The following is a 20,591-nucleotide window of genomic DNA, read 5'->3' as shown; positions in this document are numbered from 1 at the left end:
TCTGCCCCCCCCTCCCCTCTCTTCTGATTTTTCACTTTTGCTGCCTGGTCACCCTATCCTGGGATGCATCCACGGGGAATCTTGAGTAGGAGTTGAGAGGTTATTTTTCCTCTATATTTGGCACAGGTGGAATCCTGGGTCCAGTTCTGGTGCCCACCATTTAAGAAGGATGTGGATAAACTGGAGAGAGTTCAGAGAAGAGCCATGAGAATGAGGATAGGATTAGAAAACGTGCCTGATAGTGATAGACAGGAGCTCAACCTATTTAGCTTTACAAAGGGAAGGTCCGGGGGTGACTTGATCCCAGTCTATAAGTACCTACACGGAGAATAAATATTGAACAATGGGCTCTTCAGTCTAGCAGAGGAAGGTCTAACACGATCCAACATCTGGAAATTAAAGCTCGACCCGTTCCGACTGGAAATGAGCTGTACATTTTTAACAGTAATTAACCGTAGGCACAAACTGCCCCGGGTCGTGGGGGATTCTCCATCACTGAGACTGTTGAAAATCCAGATGGGATGTTTTTCCGAAAAGCTCTGCTCCAGGGACGATGCTGAGGGAGGGCTCTGGCCCGTGCGAGACAGGACGGAGGTCAGATGAGAAGATCACTGGGGGCCCTTCTGGCCGTGCAGCCTGGGAGTCCAGGCCAGGGCGAGGAGCCGGGTATGGGGCCAAGGCGGCTGACACGGGGACGTCGCAGGGGGTCGTGTTGGGTCCAAGGGGCATCAACACGTTGCTGGGCCTGGGGGTCCCTGGGGCGGGCCAAGGGATCACTGGGGCAGGGGGTCCCTGGGGCGGCCCGGGGGGGGGGTCACTGGGCTTGTGGGTCACTGGGATGGGCCAACGGGTCCCTGGGGTGGGGTCCCTGGGGCGGGTCAGGGGTCCCTGGGGTGGGGTCACTGGGCTTGAAGGTCCCTGGGGCAGGCCAGGGGGTCACTTGGGCGGGTCAGGGGTCACTGGGCGGGGGTCCTGGGGCAGGCCAAGGGTCCCGGGGCTGGCCGGGGTCACTGGGGCGGGGCCGGGGTCCCAGGGCGGGCGGGGAAGAGCCCGGGCGGCCCTCCGGCTTCGCGTCTCCCGGGCGCGGCCGGAAGTGACGCCGCGGGGAGGGCGGACGCCAGGCGGGGCGGTGGGAGGGGGTGGGGGGAAGTGGGGCCGGGCGGGCGGCGGCTTCCGCTTCCGGTGCGGAGGGGCCAGCAGCCGCGGCCGCCCCAGCCCAGCGCCGAGCGGGGACGCGGAGCCTCCGGGGCGCCTCGAGCCGGGCTAGAGCGGCCCCTCCCCCGCCCCGCGCGCGTGCGCCTGCGTCAGGCAGCGGGGCCCCCGGTGGGCAGGGCCAGAGCCCCGAGAGACCCCCGCCCCAGAAATCCCCCCCCCAGGGCCCCCCTCAGGGAGGGGCCCAGCCCCCCCCCGCCCAGGGAAGGGGAAACCCCCCAGTCGGAGCGAGCAGCCCCCAGAGCCCCCCCAGCACAGGGGCAAGGGGGGCACCTCCCACCCCGCCCCCCCCCCCGGCGGGGCCCCCGACATGCCCCCCCTGGGCTCAGCCCGGCTGTAGGGGGCGGATCAGAGGTGGAAGGGGTGGGGGTGGGTAGGTGGGCGAGAGACCCCCCCTCCCTGCCCCTGAGACCCCCACCCAAGGCAGGGCAGTGGGGGGGCTCGACGCCTCCTGGGGGACCCTTCTGCCTCCCCCCCCCCCCCCCCGCGGGGGCCGGGAAACAGGCAACCGGTGCCCAGGGAAGCTCAGGCCGGCCCAAGGCCCCGGTAACGGGGAGAGGTGCCAGGAGGGGACGCAGCCGCCCGCTCTCGCTGGGGTGCGGCTTGGAGCGGACCCAGGAGTCCGGGTGAGCTGAGAGGCTTCCACCCCCAGCGGGAGACGTGAGGTGAGTTCTCGACTGGGTGAAGCCTGTGGGGTGAGTCTTGTCTCTGGCATTGCTGTCAGCTCTCCTGGGAGCGGGGTCTAGCAGTTAGAGCAGGGGGGGCTGGGAGCCAGGACTCCTGGGTTCTCTCCCTGGCTCTGGGAGGGGAGTGAGGTGGAGCCAGGACTCCTGGGTTCTCTCCTCGGCTCTGGGAAGGGAGTGGGGTCTAGTATTTAGAGCAAGCGGGGCTCGGAGTCCAGACTCCTGGCTTCAACTCCTGGCTTTGTTGCTGTGAATGTAAAGGCAAGTCACTACTTTTCTCTGCCTCAGTTTTCCCACCTGTGAAACAGGGCTTGTACCGCCCCCCCTCGCTGCGTGTTGGCCGGGTGCTTCGGGATCCTCCCGTGGAAGGCTCTGCACCTGGGCACCGCCCCTTGCCAGCGATCGGGGATGGGGACAGGGCGCCCCTGTGCTCTGATTGCTTTTTGCAGGCAGGGGAGAGCGGGAGGAGGGAGCCCGTCCCGGTGAGCCAGCTGCCTGTCACCCCTTTGATGGGCCCATAGTGCAGCGCGCACGGGGCTGTCCAGAGTTCACAGGAGGGCCGGGCTGGGAGAGGAGGTTGAGCCGGTGCCTTTGGCTCAGGGCGGGGGGCAGCCTCCTGAGGGCAGGGAAGAGGCCGGTGCTCCCTGCCGTTGGGGGATCCGGGGCCCAGACATTGCGGAGGAGCAGGCTCTCGCGCCCCCAGCAGCTTTGCCCGGTGTGGGAGGGCTGCAAAGAGGGAAGGAGAAGGCCATGGGGGGAATCCAGAAGAGGCCGGTCTTGTGCCCAGATTGGGCATCTTGCTGGACACTGCAGCCCCCTTAGGGGGTGGGATGGAGTCACTTGCTCAGACCAGCTCCAGGCCTGGAGCGTGACTGGGAGCTCCTGGTCCGTGGGTCCCTGGAGAGGGAGCGCTCAGAAGTAGGGAGGGTTTGGCCTGCACGGTGCCCTGGGGACACAGTGCTGTGCGGGAGTGGGGCTGGCCTGGGGGCACCCTGGCAGGGAGATCGGGGTGAGTGGGGCTGGCCTGGGGGTGCCATGGGCAGGAAGATCCTGGGGAGTGGGGCTGGCCTGGGGGCACCCTGGCAGGGAGCTCCTGGGGGGGGGCGGGAGAGTGGGGCTGGCCCAGGGGTGCCTTGGGCAGGTGGAGGGTAGAGTGGCCCGGGGAGGCTGGCAGGTGGAGGGCCCAGCGATGTTGCCCAGCACAGGGAGTGGTTCTAATCCCCCGGCCCAGCGCTGCGGCTCGGGTGGTTCCCTGTCCGTGCTCTGTCCAGATCCTCCCCATCAGGCCAGCCCAGGGTAGGGGTGTGTGTGTGTGTGGCCCTGATACGTGCCGCTGGCGCTGCAGGGGGGGCAGCTGCCTTGTGGGGTGATATAAGGCCTGGATGATTTATTCCATCCCCACCCCCCAAGTGCATCCTGGAAGTGCCTTTGTGCTGGCGCGTACCCACCTGCTCCCACCCCATCCAGGGAGCGATCTCCTGGCCGCAGCCACCTGGGGGCCGTGGGCAGCTGGTGGTGTACAGAGGGGATTGGGGCGGGGCTGGGCATACCCCGGCTAGCGTCTCCGTCGCTCCCACCCCTTGCCAGGCCTGGGCAAGGGGCAGTTGCTGCCTCTTTGTGGCACAGCTGGGGGGGGAGGGGGGTTGCTTCTAAACCAGCCACGCGCCGACATCAGGGCTTTAAATCTGAGCAGGCACCTGGTAGCCGCAGCGTTCGCCCTGCCAGCTAGTGCTGGGCGTTGCCTCGGGTGCAGCTTTGGGGCACCCATCTGGCCCGTGGGCCTCTGGCTAGTGAGGGTCTGATGTGAGCGGTCAGGCTGGCTAGTGGGGAGGTCTCCCCTGCCTTCCCCCAGCCTGTATCAGCCGTCCTTGCGCCCGCCGCCCCGGTCAATTTCACAGCTGCCACGAAACTGACCAGAGCCTGTATGGCTCCTCGGTCTCTCGGTGCGCACCCTGGATGGGCAGCGGGTGGGGTTCCTGCTCCCCAGAGCTGGGTGGGGGTTGGATCTGGCACCAGAGACCCCTGGGGTTGGCATGGTGGTGCACGGGTCAGGGAAGAGCTGAGACAAACCTCCCAGCAGTGTGTGGTGGCAGGGGTGGTCCAGTGGGTAGGAGATCTAGAGTGATCTCAGTGACTCTGTGTCTGGGCAGCGCCTGGCCCGACGGGGCCCCGATCTCAGTGACTCTGTGTCTGGGCAGCGCCCGGCCCGACAGGGCCCCGATCTCGGTGACTCTGTGTCTGGGCAGCGCCCGGCCCGACGGGGCCCCGATCTCGGCGACTCTGTGTCTGGGCGGCGCCCGGCCCGACGGGGCCCCGATCTCGGTGACTCCGTGTCTGGGCAGCGCCCGGCCCGACGGGGCCCCGATCTCGGTGACTCCGTGTCTGGGCAGCGCCCGGCCCGACGGGGCCCTGATCTCGGAGACTCCGTGTCTGGGCAGCGCCCGGCCCGACGGGGCCCCGATCTCGGCGACTCCGTGTCTGGGCAGCGCCCGGCCTGACTGGGCCCTGATCTTCTTTAGGACCTCAAGTCACTACCAGAATATAAAGAACAAACTCTAGGATTGGGCCGCGCGGGTGTTTTCTGAACTGAACCCTGTGGGGCTTAGTAGGGGAGGGCCTGGCTTGTCACTCGGGGCCACCTTAAAATGGGGAGCTCCTGTCCTTTGAACTGACCCCCGCCTACCTCGTTCCTTCAGCTGCCACAGGGATGCACTCGCCTGTCTGGTCAACCTTCAGCCCTCAGCGTCTGAGTTGCCTTCCCTGCCTTGCTGTGCAGTCTAGAGCAGGGTTCTCTCCCTGGCGCTGGTAGGAGAGTGGCGTCTAGTGGTTAGAGCAGGAGTGTGGGGCCGGGAGACAGGATTCCTGGGATCTATCCCTGGCCCCTCTCAACGCAGACAGGTGCCTCAGTGGCTGCAGCCCCCAGCCTAGAGAGCTGCCCTGCTTCAGGCTGCGGTGGGGTGGGGGTGCTGCACAGGAACATGGAGGAGGTCCCCTCAGCTCAGTCCCAGGAGCGCCGCTGGGTCATTGTGCCGGTCATTGGGGGGGGTGGGGGTGTCACCTGAATTCCTTCCCCTGGGTCTTCTCGTCCCAGCTGGGAGCAGCCAGAGGGGAAGGAAGTGAGGCCTTCTGCATTTCTGAGACGTGAGTCATGGCGCCAGGACGCCCGGAGATTTCCTTCCTCCCCTCCGCGCTGCGCCCCGCTCTGCTTGGTGCCACGGTCCCCGGGCGCTCTGCAGGGCATGGAGATGCGGCCGCCTCTGGGGTGGGGCCCGGGGGCTGGTTATCTGGGGACCCCTTGCCTGGCACAAAGACGCGGCTCCTCTGGGGTGGGGCTGGGGCTGGTTATAGGGGGACACCTTGCCCGGCACTGGGACACGGCCCCTCTGGGGCGGGGGCTGGTTATTGGGGCACCCCCTGGCCCAGGCTGTGACGCGGCCCCTCTGGGGTGGGACGCGGGGGGCTGGTTACCTGCTGACCCCTTTTGCCAGCAGCTGGGAACGGGCGACAGGATGGATCAGTCGATTCCCTGTTCTGTTCACTCCCTCTGGGGCACCCGGCACTGGCCGCTGTCGGCAGACAGGCCACTGGGCTGGGCTGGACCTTCGCTCTGACCCAGTCTGGCCGCTCTTATGCCCCGGCACTGACCGGGGGGTGCAGCCCTGCAGCACGGCACCCCTAGTGCCGCTGTGTCCCCCTTTCTCAGGGCCTTTAAATGGGGGTCCATTGCCCGGCCCCGAAGGGGCTGCGTTCGGCACCCCTCCACCGGGGGCGCGAGAGGCTGGCAGCTGGCTCCTCCCGCTGTCTGGGGGGTCATCTCCCGTCGGGCGGCTGGGCATGTTCCCTCCCCGCCAACCCTCCCTCCATACACGCTCCCTGCGGGGAGGGACCCATGTCAGAATTCTGGCTCCCGGCCCCCTCTGCTCTAACCACTAGACCCCACTCCCCTCCCAGAGCCGGGGAGAGAACCCAGGAGTCCTGGCTCCCAGCCCCCCTGCTGGAATTGCCGGCCTCCACACTCCTCCCAGAGCCGGGGAGAGAACCCAGGAGTCCTGGCTCCCAGCCCCCTCTGCTCTAACCACTAGACCCCACTCCCCTCCCAGAGCCAGGGAGAGAACCCAGGAGTCCTGGCTCCCAGCCCCCCTGCTCTAACCACTAGACCCCACTCCCCTCCCAGAGCCAGGGAGAGAACCCAGGAGTCCTGGCTCCCAGCCCCCCTGCTGGAATTGCCGGCCTCCACACTCCTCCCAGAGCCGGGGAGAGAACCCAGGAGTCCTGGCTCCCAGCCCCCTCTGCTCTAACCACTAGACCCCACTCCCCTCCCAGAGCCAGGGAGAGAACCCAGGAGTCCTGGCTCCCGGCCCCCCTTGCTGCATCTCAAGCAGATCTCAGGCCCTGCTCTGGGTGTATTGAATCACTGATCTCGCTCTCTCTGTCTTGCAGATGCGGCTCATGCCCGGATCACCCGTGCCATCCCGGGCACCGATAGCAGCCTGACCACCGACCTGTCGCCGGCTGGTGTGAGCTCCATCCCCTTGCACAGACACAGGGGGTTTCCTGCCCCCCCTCCCCCAGGACTGGACTCGGGGTCCCCCCTTGTTGCACAGACACAGGGAGCTTTCACGCCCCCCAGGACTGGGATCAGGAGCCGCCCCGCTGCCGGGCTGCCCCCCTGTCCCACCCCCATCATGTCAACCTCGTCGCTGCGGCGCCAGATGAAGAACATCGTCCACAACTACTCGGAGGCAGAGATCAAGGTGCGGGAGGCCACGTCCAACGACCCCTGGGGCCCGTCCAGCTCGCTCATGTCGGAGATCGCCGACCTCACCTACAACGTCGTGGCCTTCTCCGAGATTATGAGCATGATCTGGAAACGGCTCAACGACCACGGCAAGAACTGGCGCCACGTCTACAAGGTGCCGCCCCCAGGGCCCTGACTCCCACCCCCTGCTCTAACCACTGGCCCCCACCCCCAGAGCCGGGGAGTGAACCCAGGAGTCCTGGCTCCCACTCCCTGCTCTAACCACTGGCCCCCGCCCCCAGAGCCGGGGAGTGAACCCAGGAGTCCTGGCTCCCACCCCGTGTTCTAACCACTGGCCCCCACCCCCAGAGCCGGGGAGCGAACCCAGGAATCCTGGCTCCTAGCCCCTGCCCAACCACTAGGCCCCGCTCCCCCCCACGTGCCCGTTGCCTGGGAAGGGGTGGAGTATGAGGAGCGGCTCTGTGGCTGGGTAGGCAGGCGGGCTATGGGTGTGGGGTGTTTGGGTGGGTGTGCAGGAGCTGTGTGGTGTACTGGTTGCAGGGAAGGCCTGGGTGGAGGCGGACAGAGGGGCTGGGGGGGGCCGGGGGTGTGCGGTGTGCGGGAGCTGTGGGGTGTATTTGGGGCAGAGGGGCCATGGGTGGCAGGGCTGTGGGGTGTGCAGGAGCTGTGTGGCGTGTTTGGGGGCTGCGGTTGTAGGGCAGGGCTGGGTGGGGCCGGGGGGGGGCGGGGCCTGAGGCTGCTGTCTCTGCCCCCCAGGCCATGACGCTGATGGAGTACCTCATCAAGACGGGCTCGGAGCGCGTGGCCCAGCAGTGCAAGGAGAACATCTACGCCATCCAGACGCTGAAGGATTTCCAGTACGTCGACCGCGACGGCAAGGACCAGGGCGTCAACGTGCGGGAGAAGGCCAAGCAGCTGGTGGCCCTGCTCCGGGACGACGAGCGGCTCAAGGAGGAGCGGGCCCACGCCCTCAAGACCAAGGAGAAGCTGGCGCAGACCTCCACGGGTGAGCCCCTCCCCCAGCGCCTCGCCCCGGGCCCGGCCCGGCTGGAGCTGGGGTCCCCCCTCGCTTCCCGGCCCGAACCGTCAGCTCGGCGCCTCGGGCGCTCGGGGGGCAGCTCGGAGGGAGGGGGGGTGGCTCTGAAGTTCAGGGGGGCTGGTGACTCTTGGGGGGCTGGTGACAGCTGTGGGGTTCAGGAGGCGGCTCGGGGGCTGGGGATGGTTGGGGGCTCTGGGTGGTGGCTGTGGGGCTCGGGGGCTGGGCGATGGCTGTGGGGCTCAGGTGCGGTTCGGGGGGGTGTGTGTAGGGGGCCCCGTCTGCCCTCCCCTGGCCCAGGCAGCTCCGGGTTCCCTGCCCAGCGGCTGAACCCCCCAGCGCTGCCCCGGCCGCTGCCCACAGGGTTTGCCCCGGGGGCGCCGGAGCCGGCAAGTTGGGGGGCAGGGGCTGATCCTGATCCTGCCCCACCCTGAGGGGGGTGGGACATGTAGGGTGCAGATGGGCAGGGTCTGGAGCCAATCAGAGGCTGTGCCATCCTCTGCCCATCTGGCCTCTGCATATGTGTGACCTTTCACCCCTGTTGGCTCCGCCCCCTGCTTCCCACATGGCACCCCTCCCCCCAGCCAACACAGCAGCTGAGTGAGCTCCTCCCCCCAGCCCTGCCGGTCACTCCCGACCCGCAGCCCCTGCCAGCCCAGCCCTGGCTCCCCCCAGCCCTGCCGGTGCCCCTCACTCCTGACCCGCAGCCCCTGCCAGCCCAGCCCCCCACACCCAGCTCGCAGTGGGTAGCAGCGAAGGGGTGAACACATGTGTCCCTTCCCCCAGGCCCCACGGGCTCTTATCAGGGCTGGAGCCCTGAGCTGCCAGCGACCTTCGTGCCCCTCTGCCAGCCAGCGCTGATAAGGGCGGGGAGGGGAGCGGCGGGCCCTTAAAGAGGCAGTAACACCATTCTGCCCCCCTCAACGGCATCCGCCGCCCAGCCCTACAGCCAGGGGGCCCCCATCCCGTCCCCCTAGGTCGGCTCCTCTGCGTTCGGCCTCCCTCCGTGGGGTACGTGGCTCTGCCCTCCCAGCCCTCAGCAGAGCTGCCCCCTCCCTGTCTCTCAGTCCTCCCTCCCCCGATCAGTTCACTGGCCCGGGGGGCAGTCGGCTCATGGGGGCAGATCTCGGAGCAGATCTCGGGGCAGACCCGAGCACCCCCCCCACACACCTCCCTTGTGAGGGAGACGAGCCTCCCGTTCAGCAGGGCGGCTAACCAGGGCTGACAGCTGGTGCCAGGGTGTCTGCGGGGGAGGGGAGCCTGCCTGTCCCTTGGCACTGCTGTGACCCCCCCCCCCCCCAAGCACCGGTTGGGGGTGGGGCTGAGGCGGTGGCACCGGGGTCTCGAGCCAGCCCTGGCGGGGGGGGGGAGAGGGGGTTGAGGGCCAGGCCGAGGTGTGAGCTGAGGTTGTGGGTGAGAGAGCAGGTGCTACACCCCCCCCCCCCCACACACACAACCCGCGCCCCCCTGTGTACACAACCCACAACATGCCCCCCTGTACACACACCTCACACCCCCCCCACAACCCACCCTCCTGCATCACCCCACACGCCCCCCTGTACACACACCCCACAGCCCCCCAACCCATTCCCCGTACCACCCCACGTGCCCCCCATACACACAGCCCCCGCACCCTCCACAACCCACTCCCCGCACTACCCCACATGCCCCCTATACCCCCCCCCCCGGTGCTAATAACAATAACATATATTTGGAGTCAAGCCCCTCACTCCCGACCCACAGCCCCTGCTAGCCGGGCCCTGGGCATCCTCCTCTCCCGCTTTCCTGGTGTCCCTCAAGCCCGACCTGCAGTTTGGGGGAAGTTGGGGACGTGTGTGCGGGGAGGCGGGGAGTGGAATAACAGTGTGGGGGGGGGAAGGGCTGTTGATTGGAATGGGTGGGGGACAGCAGGTGGGGGTCTGCGTGTGGGGGGATGGGAGGGAGGGGATTCTGGGGATGGGAGTGGGGATGGGCAGGAGGGGGTTTGGGGGATGGAAGTAGGGGATGGGCAGGAAGGGGTTCTGGGGATGGGAGTGGGGAGGAGTCTGTGGGGATGAGGGGTGGGATTGGGGATGGGCAGGAAGGGGTTCTGGGGATGGGAGTTGGGGGAGTCTGGGGATGAGGGGTGGGATTGGGGATGGGCAGGAAGGGGTTCTGGGGATGGGAGTGGGGAGTCTGGGGGGGGTGAGGGGGTGGGATTGGGGGATGGGCAGGAAGGGGTTCTGGGGGGATGGGAGTTGGGGGGAGTCTGGGGGGGGATTGTTCACCTGACCCAGCATCCCCTCCCTGCCCACCGGCCCGGTGCTGCTCAGTGGGTTGTTTCCCTGCCCCGGGGAGCCTGTGGCCAGGAGGCAGCGCAGACGCCGGCTGCTCCCCGGCTCTTTGTTGACCAGACAGGCCAGGCCGGCTGCTTCCTGGCCCACGGCCCAGCCCCAGCCCCAGCCCCAGCCCAGCCCCCCCAGCCCCAGCCCCAGCCCAGCCCAGCCCCACGCTGTCCGTGCTCCACGCTGAGAATAAAAATAAAGCCCCAAGGCTGGTTTCCATGGTGCCCCTTAACACACCCTCGGGGCCTCCTCTTCCCTCCCTGGGCTGGTTCCCCGGATACCCAGAGGGGCCGTGTCCCAGCGCCTGGCGAGGGGTCCCCGTGTACCCAGCCCCCCCGCCCCACCCCAGAGGGGCCGTGTCCCAGCGCCGGGCGAGGGGTCCCCGTGTGCCCAGCCCCCACCCCACCCCAGAGGGGCCGTGTCCCAGCGCGGGGCGAGGGGTCCCCGTGTGCCCAGCCCCCGCCCCACCCCAGAGGGGCCGCATTGTCCATTGCTCTGGGCCCTGGGCTGACAGTTTAACCCTTTCTCCCCCGCAGCCTCCTCGGCCTCGGCCGCCAGTGCCCCGGCAGAGGCGGAGCAGGCCTGGCCGCAGAGCAGCGGCGAGGAGGAGCTGCAGCTGCAGCTTGCGCTGGCCATGAGCAAGGAAGAAGCGGAGCAGGTAAGGAGCAAGGTAAATCTGGAGCGGCGGCTGCGGGGCGCGGGGGGGAGGGGGGCTGGCGCGGCTGGGGCCGGGAGATGGCTCCTGAGACGCCGGTTGAGATGGCGGCTCCACGGGGCGTTGGTCGGGCCGGGGCCGGCAGTGATTGTCCCCCCCGCCGAGGGCGTCTGCTCCCAGGCTGGCGTCCAGCCCTTGGCCTCCCTGCTGCCGTCCCGGTTGTGGCCAGGCTGCCTCTGACGCTGGGTGCAAGGCTGGGACCGGCTCACTGATGGCAGATGGGTTTGGTTCAGTGCTGCCAGAGCAAGGCCGGCACCTCCTACTGGGGAGAGGCCCCGGGCCCCATTTCTCATCCACCTGAGCCAGCCAGTCCCTGCCCTGGGGCCAGATCGTGGCTGGCACCCCCTAGAAGGGAAAGACCCCATGCCCCGTTCCCTGCCCCCCCGAACCAGCCAGTCCCCCTCAGAGGAGCAAGCCTGCGTTTGCTCAGCGTATCGGTGGGGCTGAATTCCGGCCCTTCCCCCGCGCAGGTGTTGGGGCAGGGGAGGGCAGGTACAGTGGGGGGCGCAGGGGAGGGCAGGTACAGTGTGGGGGGCGGGGGAGGGTTTGTTCATAGCACCTCAGCTGGGGCGTGTCTCTTTGTGGCCTGGGTTATCTGAGATCCTGGGCTGTTTTAGGGTACACAGGTCTCGGGAGGGCAGGGAGACATCTGCACACCGTGGGGGTACAGCCCCCCCCCCCAAGAAACCTCCCAGTGCTGCGGGGCAAAGAACCAGGGCCTGTTTTCACCCTCCCCAGCAGGGGCTGTAGGTGGGGAGGGTCAGCCCCTGATCCCCTCTGCACCAGCCAGGATCCTGTACTGCCCCCCTCATTCGTCCCCCAGCCCCTTCCGAGCCGATTCGCTCCCTGGAACAGGCCGTCACTTGTCTGCTTAGAGGGGCTCTCAGAATGGAGCCAGCCGTCCCCTTCCTGCACTTCCACTGCCGTGTCTGCCTGCGCCCCCGTCCTCTGCCCCCCCCCCCGCCCTGGGCCCCCGTCTGCTGCCCCCCGGCATCATCTGCCCTTTCTTTCTCACCTCCCCTGCATTTCCCCCCTTGTTTGTGCGTCTAGCTCCCCAGGGGGACACTGGGGGTCATGGGCCCACCCGGTCCTGTCTGCTTTCCTATCCATGGACCAAGCCTCGCCTCGCCCCGCTCCTGTGTCCCCCGCTCCCCGCTGTGGGTGTGTGCCCTGCTGCGCCTTCACTCTCTGCTCTCTCCGCCCCCGCCAGCCCCCCGTCGTCGTCGCCGAAGAGGACCTGCAGCTCCAGCTTGCTCTTAGCTTGAGCAAAGAGGAGCATGACAAGGTTAGAGCCGACCCCAGAGGATCTAACACCCTCCCCCCGACGGGAGCGGGGGCCGGCCTTCCCCCTCCCCCACTGCACTAACCCCCACCCCCGACTAGATCAGCGCTAACTCCACTCACTGCTCGCCATCGCCTCGAAGGGCTTTTCTCTCCTCCAGGGAACAGATGCTTTTAAAAGGGGGTGAACTTTCCAGTCAGTTTCACTCCTGGTCAATTTCAGTCACTCTGGGTGCCAGAGTTGGTTTTGCTCCTGGTCAGTTTCAGTTCCTCTGGGTGCCAGGGTCAGTTTCACTCCTGGCCAGTTTCAGTCCGGCTGGGTGCCAGGGTCAGTTTCGCTCCTGGTCAGTTTCAGTCCGGCTGGGTGCCAGGGTCAGTTTCGCTCCTGGTCAGTTTCAGTCCCGCTGGGTGCCAGGGTCAGTTTCGCTCCTGGCCAGTTTCAGTCCGGCTGGGTGCCAGGGTCAGTTTCGCTCCTGGTCAGTTTCAGTCCCGCTGGGTGCCAGGGTCAGTTTCACCCTTGCTCGGTAGCACCTCCCGGGTGCTGCTGGGTGGTCTCCTGGTTGCGTGCCCCCCTCGCACGCACTTGGAAGTGCTTAGCAGGTGAGCTCCTCAGCTTTCCCCTGTCAGGGGCATGAACCCTGGTGGCTGGGCCCAATCCCAGCTTGAATCATCCCCTTTCCCCTCCCTAAATCCACACGCTCTCCACCAGTTCCCCCATCACTTCCTGTCCCAAACGGCCGCTAAACAGCTGCCTCACGCCCAACCTGCAGCCCGCTGCCTTTTAGTGGTGGGTGGAGCAATTTGAGCTTCAAGCTTTGGTTCGTTCCGTCCCCAGCTCTGGAAGGGGAGTGGGGTCTAATGGTCAGAGCAGGGGGGTCGGAGCCAGGACTCCTGGGTTCTCCCCATGGCTGGCCTGCTGGGCAGTGTTGCCGAATGGACCCACCCAGCCCCTTCTCCCAAACTCGATCCCCCACCCTCCCCTCCAGATTGAAACGTCCCTGGTGCCTGGCCTCTCTGGGGGGCTGCTCCGGCTCTCCCAGGGCCTCTCGTCACTTCTCTGCACCTTGTTTAATTCTGGGGCATGATGCCAGGACCCCCTGGGTCGCACCCAGATCCCGTCTCTCCCCCCCCCCCCCCCGAACGGAGGCAGCGGAAGGTTCTGAAAGGTTCTGGCCGGGTCTCTCTGGGTCGTTTGGGTCTCTCCGCGGCCGCTGTGCTCTAACCCCCCTCCCCCCATTAATCCTCGCTCTGATTCACAGCCAGCGCTAATCTCTGTCTGTCCTTCCTCCACCACCCAGCTTTCGCTCTGGTTAATTGCCACCTCGGGGTCCCTGGTTTGGGGCGGGGCGGGGGCCAGTCCTGATATGGGGATTCCCGTCTGGGCTCCATGTTTAATTTGGTGTGTCGGAAGTTGGGAGGGGTGGGGGCTGCCGCTGGCACGGTGGGTAGGGGGGTTTGTACCTGGTGTCTGGGGTGGGGCACAGCTGAAAAATTGAGGGGAGCTGGGGGAGCCCTGCCTGGGGGGGATCGGGACTGCACCACATCTGGGGGGGGGGGTCTGTTTTGGGGGAAGAGGCTGCTGCAGGCTCAGGAGTTGAGACCTCAATGGGGGGCTGTTTTTATACAGTCTCAGTAGGGCATTGACGGGGGGTGGGGGCCGTGTCCTCGACTGCAGCTGAGGGGAGAGGATCGAGGACCCGCCCCCCCCGATGGATCCATCCCCCAGGGAGCAGCACTGTGGGGCAGGCTGCAGCAGGTGGCAGGGTAGGGGCGTGGCCAGGGTGCTGTGCTGTTCCCTGCCCCCCCAGGGCCCATAGGGGGCGGCTCAGGCTTTGCCGCTGTAGCCGTACAGGCAAACCCCCTGGCCGTGCCGGCAAACCCACCGGGTGGAGTTTCTACCCACAGAGTCCTTTGGCCAGCAGAGCAAAACACAGTCCCCTGGTCCGAGAACTGCCCTGCTGGGGTCACTCCCTGGAGCCTGGGGGAGTTGCCGGCCCGGCTGAGCCGGCAAATCCCCTCCCAAAGCGGCGTTGCCCCGGCCGGTGTCTGCGCTGGGCAGTTTGGCCGCTTGCGTTTGCGCCAGGCGCTAGAGCCCAGGCTGCCTTTGCCAGCTCCCCCCGCCCCGGCACACACCGGGTGCCCCACGGGTAAACGTCCCAGCGCTGCCCTCTGGCGCATTCCCACCACGTGCGGTGGGATCCTGGTGCCCGCAGGGAATTGTGGGAGCTTGGGATCAAGTCCCCCCACTTCCCTTCGCGCTCTCCTGCTGCCGGCTCTTCTCGCGCCATTCCTCGGATCGGGGGCCTGGACCAGCGACGGGGCCCTGGCTTATACCGGACCAGCCGCGTAACGCTGCCCACCGCGAGCGAAACCCGCTGCGCCGGTAACAGCCTCTGCTGGCACAGCCATGCAGAGCCAGGACGCCTGGGTTCTGTCCTCAGCTCTGGGAGGGGAGCGGGGTCGGAGGGGGCACCGAGCCAGGACGCCTGGGTTCTGTCCTCAGCTCTGGGAGGGGAGCGGGGTCGGAGGGGGCTGGGAGCCAGGACTCCTGGGTTCTGTCCCCAGCTCTGGGCGGGACTTGATCTGTTAACGCTGTAGATGCCAGTCAGTAGCGATGCCACAGCCCGCTCTGCATTGCCAGGGAATTGTGGGATAGGAGCCGGGCTGGGGGCAGGCAGCGACCTCCCTGGCTATAGGCAGCCCCGGCCGGGAACGCTGCTGGGCCAGCCGTAGGTGAGTACTCCAGCTCCCCTCCCCCGCCCCCCGATCGGGGCTGGGCTGCCCCTCCCCGCTGACGCCCCCCCATTTCCCTTCCCTCCCCCCAGGAGGAGCGGATCCGGCGCGGGGACGACCTGCGCCTGCAGATGGCCATCGAGGAGAGCAAGAAGGAGGCGGTGCCGGCCAAGGGCGAGGAGGTAACCCCTCCCTCTGGGGCTAGCTGGGGGGGAGGGGCTGGCATGGGGGTGGAGCCTGGGGCAGGGGGCAGGGTCTAGCTGGCTGGGGCGGGGCCTAGCTCAGGTTCAGTGGAGTCTGAGTTGGGCGTGGAGACAGGGGTGGAGTTTAGCAGGGGGCTCTGACTTGGGGGTGGAGACTGGGGCGGGGCCTGACTTGGGGCAGAGCCTGGGGCGGGGTCTGACTTGAGGGTGGAGCCTCTTGCAGGGGGTGGGGTCTCGCAGGGGGCCCAGATTCAGGGACAGAACCTGGGGTGGGGTCTAGCTCGGGGGTGGGCAAACGACGGCCCGGGGGCGCAGCCGGCCCCCCAGACGTTTGAATCCGGCCCCTGAGCTCTCGCCGGGGAGTGGGGTTGGGGGGTTGTTCGCTCCGCTTGGCTCCCGGAAGCAGCAGCAGGTCCCCTCTCTGGCTCCCATGCATGGGGGGCAGCCAAGAGGCTCCGCATGGTGCCCCCGCAGCTCCCATTGGCCAGGAACCACAGCCAATGGGAGCTGCAGGGGCGGTGCCTGCGGACGGGACAGGGCGCAGAGCTGCTTGGCTGCGCCTCCACGTAGGAGCCGGAGGGGGGGACGTGCCGCTGCTTCCGGGGGCTGGTTCAGGTAAGCGCCACCCCTGATCCCCCTCCTGTGCCCCAACCCCCTGCCCCAGCCCTGGTCCCTCTCCTGCCCTCCAAACCCCTCAGTCCCAGCCTGGAGCAACCTCCTGCATCCTCTATGCCTCATCCCCAGCCCCACCCCAGAGCCCGCACCCCAACCCCCAATTTCGTGAGCATTCATGGCCCACCATACAATTTCCATACCCAGATGTGACCCTCGGGCCAAAAAGTTTGCCCAGCCCTCGTCTAGGTGTTTGGGGTCTGACTTGGGGGCGGGGTCTTAGCAGGGGGCCCAAATTCAGGGGCGGAGCCTGGGCATTGGGGTGTATCTGGGGTGACGGGCTGCTCCCTGTCTCACCACATTTCTACCCCGCAGTCGTCGCTGATGGACCTGGCCGATGTCTTCACCTCGCCGGCCCCCCCTGCTGCTGGGGACCCATGGGGTCCCCCCGCCCCCACCGACCCATGGGGTGCCTCTGTGCCCGCTCCTGTGGGGCCGCCTGCCCCTGACCCCTGGGGAGGGGCTCCTGGGGGCGTGGCTTCCACTGGCGACCCATGGGGAGCATCCGCCTCTGTCCCGGCCCCGGGAGACCCCTGGGGGGGCCCCCCGGCCGTCGCCAGCGCCGACCCCTGGAACCCGGAGGGGACGGGCCCATCCCCACTCCCTGGTACGTCTCCGCGTCGTGCGCGTCGCTCCGGTTCCCGGGCGCCGGCCCCTCCAGCCCCCTCCTGCCTTTGTCGCTAAAAAATGCTGAGTCCCAATGTGCAGGGGTGGGGGGAGTTCGGTGGCCCCATCCCTGTGCAAGGGGGGGCAAATCTGTGCCCCCCCGCCCTGCTCCCCACAGCACAGCACCCCCTGCCGAGCCCCCCGCCCTGCTCCCCACAGCACGGTGTCTCCCCGCAGCCCAGCACCCCCTGCCGAGCCCTCCACCCCGCTCCCCACAGCCCGGCACTTCCTGCCGAGCCCCCTGCAGCCTAGCGCCACCACGGGGTATTGGGGCCAGCACTGCCTGCCAGGGGAGAGCGCCCCCTGCTGACACTTGCCCCACGGTGTGCAGTGCATTATGGGTGTATGGGGGGAGAGGGTACTGGAGCCACTGGCCCCGGCTGCTAACTGCTCTTCTTTCCCCCAGCTGGGGGCGTTGCAGTGAGTGGAGCGGCCCCCGCCGGTGACCCGTGGTCGTCGGGCCCAGCTGCAGCCCCGCAAGGGAAACCCACGGCCGACCCCTGGGCCCCCGCGCAGACCTTCCCCGACCACTGGGGGGGGTCGCCTTCGAAAGCCAGCACCAATGGCACCGCAGGTGGGTGGGTCATGGGTCGCGGGGAGCCAGGACGCCTGGGTTCTCTCCCCAGCTCTGGGTGAAGTGTGGGCCCTAGTGGTTAGACACTGCGGGGGCTGGGAATCAGGACACCTGGGTTCTCTCCTGGGCTCTGGGATGGGAGCGTGGCCTAGTGGATAGAGCGGTGGGGGGCTGGGAGCCAGGATGCCTGGGTTCTCTCCCCGGCTCTGGGATGGGAGTGGGGTCCAGTGGGGGGAGGGGCTAGGAGCCAGAACGCCTGGGTTCTCTCCCCGGCTCTGGCAGGGGAAAGGGGCTGGGTGGGGGCAGGGACTCCCCCTCGCTCCCCGTAACTCACCTCTTCCCTCCCCCTCCAGCTGGTGGCACCTTTGAGTCGGACGAGTTCTCGGATTTCGACAGCCTGCGCCCGGCGCTGCCCAAGTCAGGGAGCAGCACAGGTGGGTTTGGGGGGCCCCTGGCTGCCCCCCCCTTGCCTTCCCTCCCCCGTTTTACTTCGCTGCCCTGAGCGTGTGCCGGGGCTGCTGAGAAACAGGGGGTGGGGGGCACTGAACACATCCTCCTTGATGGGAGCCGGCGCCCCCTGGAGGGGAAAGGCCCCAGTCCCGCCCCCCTGAGCCAGCCAGTCCCTGCCCTGGGGCCGGGTGGGAGCTGGCGCCCCTGAGCCAGCCAGTCCCTGCCCTGGGGCCGGGTGGGAGCTGGTGCTTGGGGGATGTGGGGAGAGGGGGTGGGTTTAACCCCTTGTTGTCCGGAGGGGGCGTTATGGGGTTATCAGTGGGTCGCTGCCAGACCAGAAGGGTGTCGGCAGTGGGTCCCCAGTCAGTATTTTCCCCAGCGTGGCGAGGACGCCTCTCCCAGCCCCCCAGCGCTGGGCCTGCCATGAGGGGCTGGGCGGGTGTCTGAGCCCCTCCTCCGTCTCTGCCCCCCAGGGGAGCTGGACCTGCTGGCCGGGGAGGTGCCGGTGACGCGCTCGGCCGGCGCCCGGAGCCCCAGCACCTTCGACATGGCGGCTGTCGGGGGCTCGCTGGCCGAGGCCTCCAAACCCGCCCGCAAGACCCCCGAGTCCTTCCTGGGCCCCAACGCCGCCCTGGTGGACCTGGACTCGCTGCTCAGCAAACCCCACGCGCCCCCCACCGCCAAGACCTCCAACCCCTTCCTGGCCACAGGTGAGCGCCCGGCCGGATGCCTGGGTTCTCCTGCTCTGGGAGGGGGGTGGGGTCTAGCGATTGTGGGGAGGGAGCTGGGAGCCAGGACTCCTGGGTTCTCTCCCGGCTCTGGGAGGGGGGTGAGGCCTAGCGGTTGGGGGGAGGGGGCTGGGAGCCAGGACTCCTGGGTTCTCCTGCTCTGGGAGTGGGGTGGGGTCTAGCGGTTGGGGAGGGCTGGGAGCCAGGACTCCTGGGTTCTCCTGCTCTGGGAGGGGTGAGGCCTAGCGGTTGGCGGGAGGGGGCTGGGAGCCAGGACTCCTGGGTTCTCTCCCAGCTCGGAGGGGGGTGAGGCCTCGCGGGGGAGGGTAGGGGGCTGGGAGCCAGGACTCCTGGGTTCTCTCCCGGCTCTGGGACGGGGGTGAGGCCTAGCGGTTGAGGGAAGGGGGCTGGGAGCCAGGACTCCTGGGTTCTCTCCCGGCTCTGGGAGGGGGGTGAGGCCTAGCGGTTGAGGGAAGGGGGCTGGGAGCCAGGACGCCTGGGTTCTCTCCCAGCTCGGAGGGGGTTGAGGCCTAGCGGTTGAGGGGAGGGGGCTGGGAGCCAGGACGCCTGGGTTCTCTCCTGGCTGTGTGGCTGGTGTCTCACCCTCCCCCCCTCCGTTCCAGGGACGGCGCCCGCGCCTGTGGTGTCGGCACCGGGAGCAGCCACCGGCGCCTCGGCCACCAACCCATTCCAGCCGGCCCAGCCCCCCTTGCTGACCCTCAACCAGCTCCGCGTCAGCCCCATCATGGGGCTGGGCCCCCCTGCCACCCCCTTCGCCCCCACCATGGGCTCAGTCACCCCCCTGGGGCCAGTCATGCCCATGGTTGGGGTCCCGCCCCCTGGCCTGTCCCCCATGGCCATGCCCCCCATGATGCCCCCCCAGCCCGTCGTGCCCGCCAGCGCCTCTGTCCAGTCCATGGGCAACACAAACCCCTTCCTGCTATAAGGGGGCCGGACCGGGGGTGGGGGGATGAGAGGGGAGCCCCCCGAGGGGCTGCTGGGGGAGGGGGAAGGGAGCCCTGGGGCAGCCTGGGCCATGGGGGAGGCAGGCGGGGGGGGCTGCTGGGTGTGGCATCAGAGTCTCCCCTTCATGGGCAGTCCCCCCCCCCCCCTTTACCCGAGAATTCCTAAGTGGGGGCAGGGAGGCAGTGTTCAGCCCCGCCCCTGCATAGCTCCACCCCCATTGAGGCCACGCCTCACCGTAAGCTCCGCCTCCAAGCCCTGCCCCATCTCTCAGAAGTGGGGGTGCTCCTGCCCCTTTAAGTTATAGCTGTGCCCCCCCAGCTCCCCCATTGATCACACTACGGCCCCCCCCCCGCCATCTCATCCCCTCCAGGGCCCACCTGCCTGCCCCAGGGGCTCATGGGACATTCCCCAGCTGCATCTGCTCCAGATCCCGGGGGCGGGATCCATCCCCACCTGCCTCAGGTTTTGCTTCCCGACCCCCCCCTGACGTGGCCCCAGGGGGCCAGAGAGATGCCCTCCAACTGCAGCTCCAGAGATGACCCGACGCCCGGGGGCCCTGCTGCCAGGGGAGGGCAGTGATGGCCGCCATGACCCCCCCACGCCAGCGTCTCCTCTGGAGCCACCTGGGCGGGGCCACTGGACCCCCCCCCCAGCCACGAGGGACTTGCTGTCCGGGGACGGGGGCTGCCTTAACCCCCCCAGCTCATGGAGCAGGGCCGGCACTAGGATTGAAACCCAGGACTGGACCCCGCGGGGCCTCTGCTGCTGGCCTGTGGACTGAAGTGTATGGGGGGGGGCAGGTCTGAGCCGCACATGCCCCCCCGTCCCCCCCAGGATGTGCAACATCGACAGCGCCCCCTGCTGGCCGTGTGTTCATAATCCCTGATTTCCCCCCTGCAGCATGATCCCTGCCCCCTCTGCCCTCCCGGGGGGGGGGGGGGCAGGGGGCTTGCGTGAGTGGCTGTGATGTGAACCCAGCTTCCCCCCTGTCCCCAGACTCAACCCCCCACTGGAGGGGAGGGTCCCCCAATGCCCCCCGATTTCCCCAATCACAACCTGTGTATGAATTCTCCCAGGTGTGCCCCCACACCCCCTTCACCAATCAACTGCAGGGAGGTGGGGGCTGCCCTTCCCCCCCCCGGCCCCCCAGCAATGTCAGATCCTTTTCTGTGGTTGTGTGGGGTGGGGGGGGCTCAGAAGGGGGGGGCTGATCCTTAAGCCTGCCCCCCCTGCTCGGGGGAGGGGTCCCCCATCTGATTTCTGCCCCCCCGTTTGTGTCGTGCCCCCCCCCCCCCCAGTGTATGCAGAATGTGCTAAAATGAATTAATAATAAAGTGAGATTCTTCTAAGGCACCGATGGGGCATCTGTGGGGGGCTGCTCTGGGGGGGGGGGCAGAAGCACGAGAATGTATGGGGAGGGTCACAGGAGAGATCTGAGTATGTGGGGGAGGGAGGGGCTGGATTAATCTTATCTGATGGCTGGGCTCCAGGGTGAGCCCTGCAGGCAGGCAGGGGGTTTGCCAGCAGCGGGGTGAGATCAAGGGGGGTAGGGGCGGAGGGGCAGGGTTGTGGGGGCTGGGGGAGGGTGA

At 67.8% G+C, this 20,591-nt stretch overlaps 1 protein-coding gene across 6 annotated transcripts; it reads left to right on the top strand.

Moving 5' to 3' along the window:
* The first annotated feature begins 1,704 nt into the window (after positions 1 to 1,704).
* EPN1 (epsin 1) lies at positions 1,705 to 19,407 on the top strand. Of its 6 annotated transcripts, none has more exons than XM_039510827.1 (11): positions 1,705 to 1,877; positions 6,336 to 6,808; positions 7,411 to 7,660; positions 10,551 to 10,672; positions 11,940 to 12,014; positions 14,836 to 14,925; positions 15,934 to 16,225; positions 16,706 to 16,858; positions 17,212 to 17,292; positions 17,782 to 18,018; positions 18,660 to 19,407. In XM_039510827.1, the coding sequence occupies exons 2-11, from the start codon at positions 6,581 to 6,583 to the stop codon at positions 18,980 to 18,982; spliced, it is 1,851 nt and encodes a 616-aa protein (XP_039366761.1). In that variant the 5' UTR covers positions 1,705 to 1,877; positions 6,336 to 6,580; the 3' UTR covers positions 18,983 to 19,407. The 6 variants fall into 6 exon arrangements, with proteins under 6 accessions (XP_039366761.1, XP_039366758.1, XP_039366759.1 ...); XM_039510824.1 differs by having other exon boundaries at positions 16,691 to 16,858; XM_039510825.1 differs by having other exon boundaries at positions 10,551 to 10,684.
* The last annotated feature ends 1,184 nt before the right edge of the window (positions 19,408 to 20,591 follow it).

This window comes from Mauremys reevesii, linkage group 22, assembly GCF_016161935.1.
Source record: "Mauremys reevesii isolate NIE-2019 linkage group 22, ASM1616193v1, whole genome shotgun sequence".
Lineage (NCBI taxonomy): Eukaryota > Metazoa > Chordata > Testudines > Geoemydidae > Mauremys > Mauremys reevesii.
Note: the sequence above shows the minus strand (reverse complement) of the source record. Positions and strands in the feature narration are given on the sequence as shown.

Excerpts from the sequence above, each read along its gene's own strand:
- EPN1 (XM_039510823.1), top strand. The coding sequence starts at position 6,581 with ATGTCAACCTCGTCGCTGCGGCGCCAGATGAAGAACATCGTCCACAAC. Across the intron at positions 6,809-7,410 it reads ACTGGCGCCACGTCTACAAG|GCCATGACGCTGATGGAGTA; the intron begins GTGCCGCCCCCA and ends TCTGCCCCCCAG. Across the intron at positions 10,685-11,939 it reads CGGAGCAGGTAAGGAGCAAG|CCCCCCGTCGTCGTCGCCGA; the intron begins GTAAATCTGGAG and ends CGCCCCCGCCAG.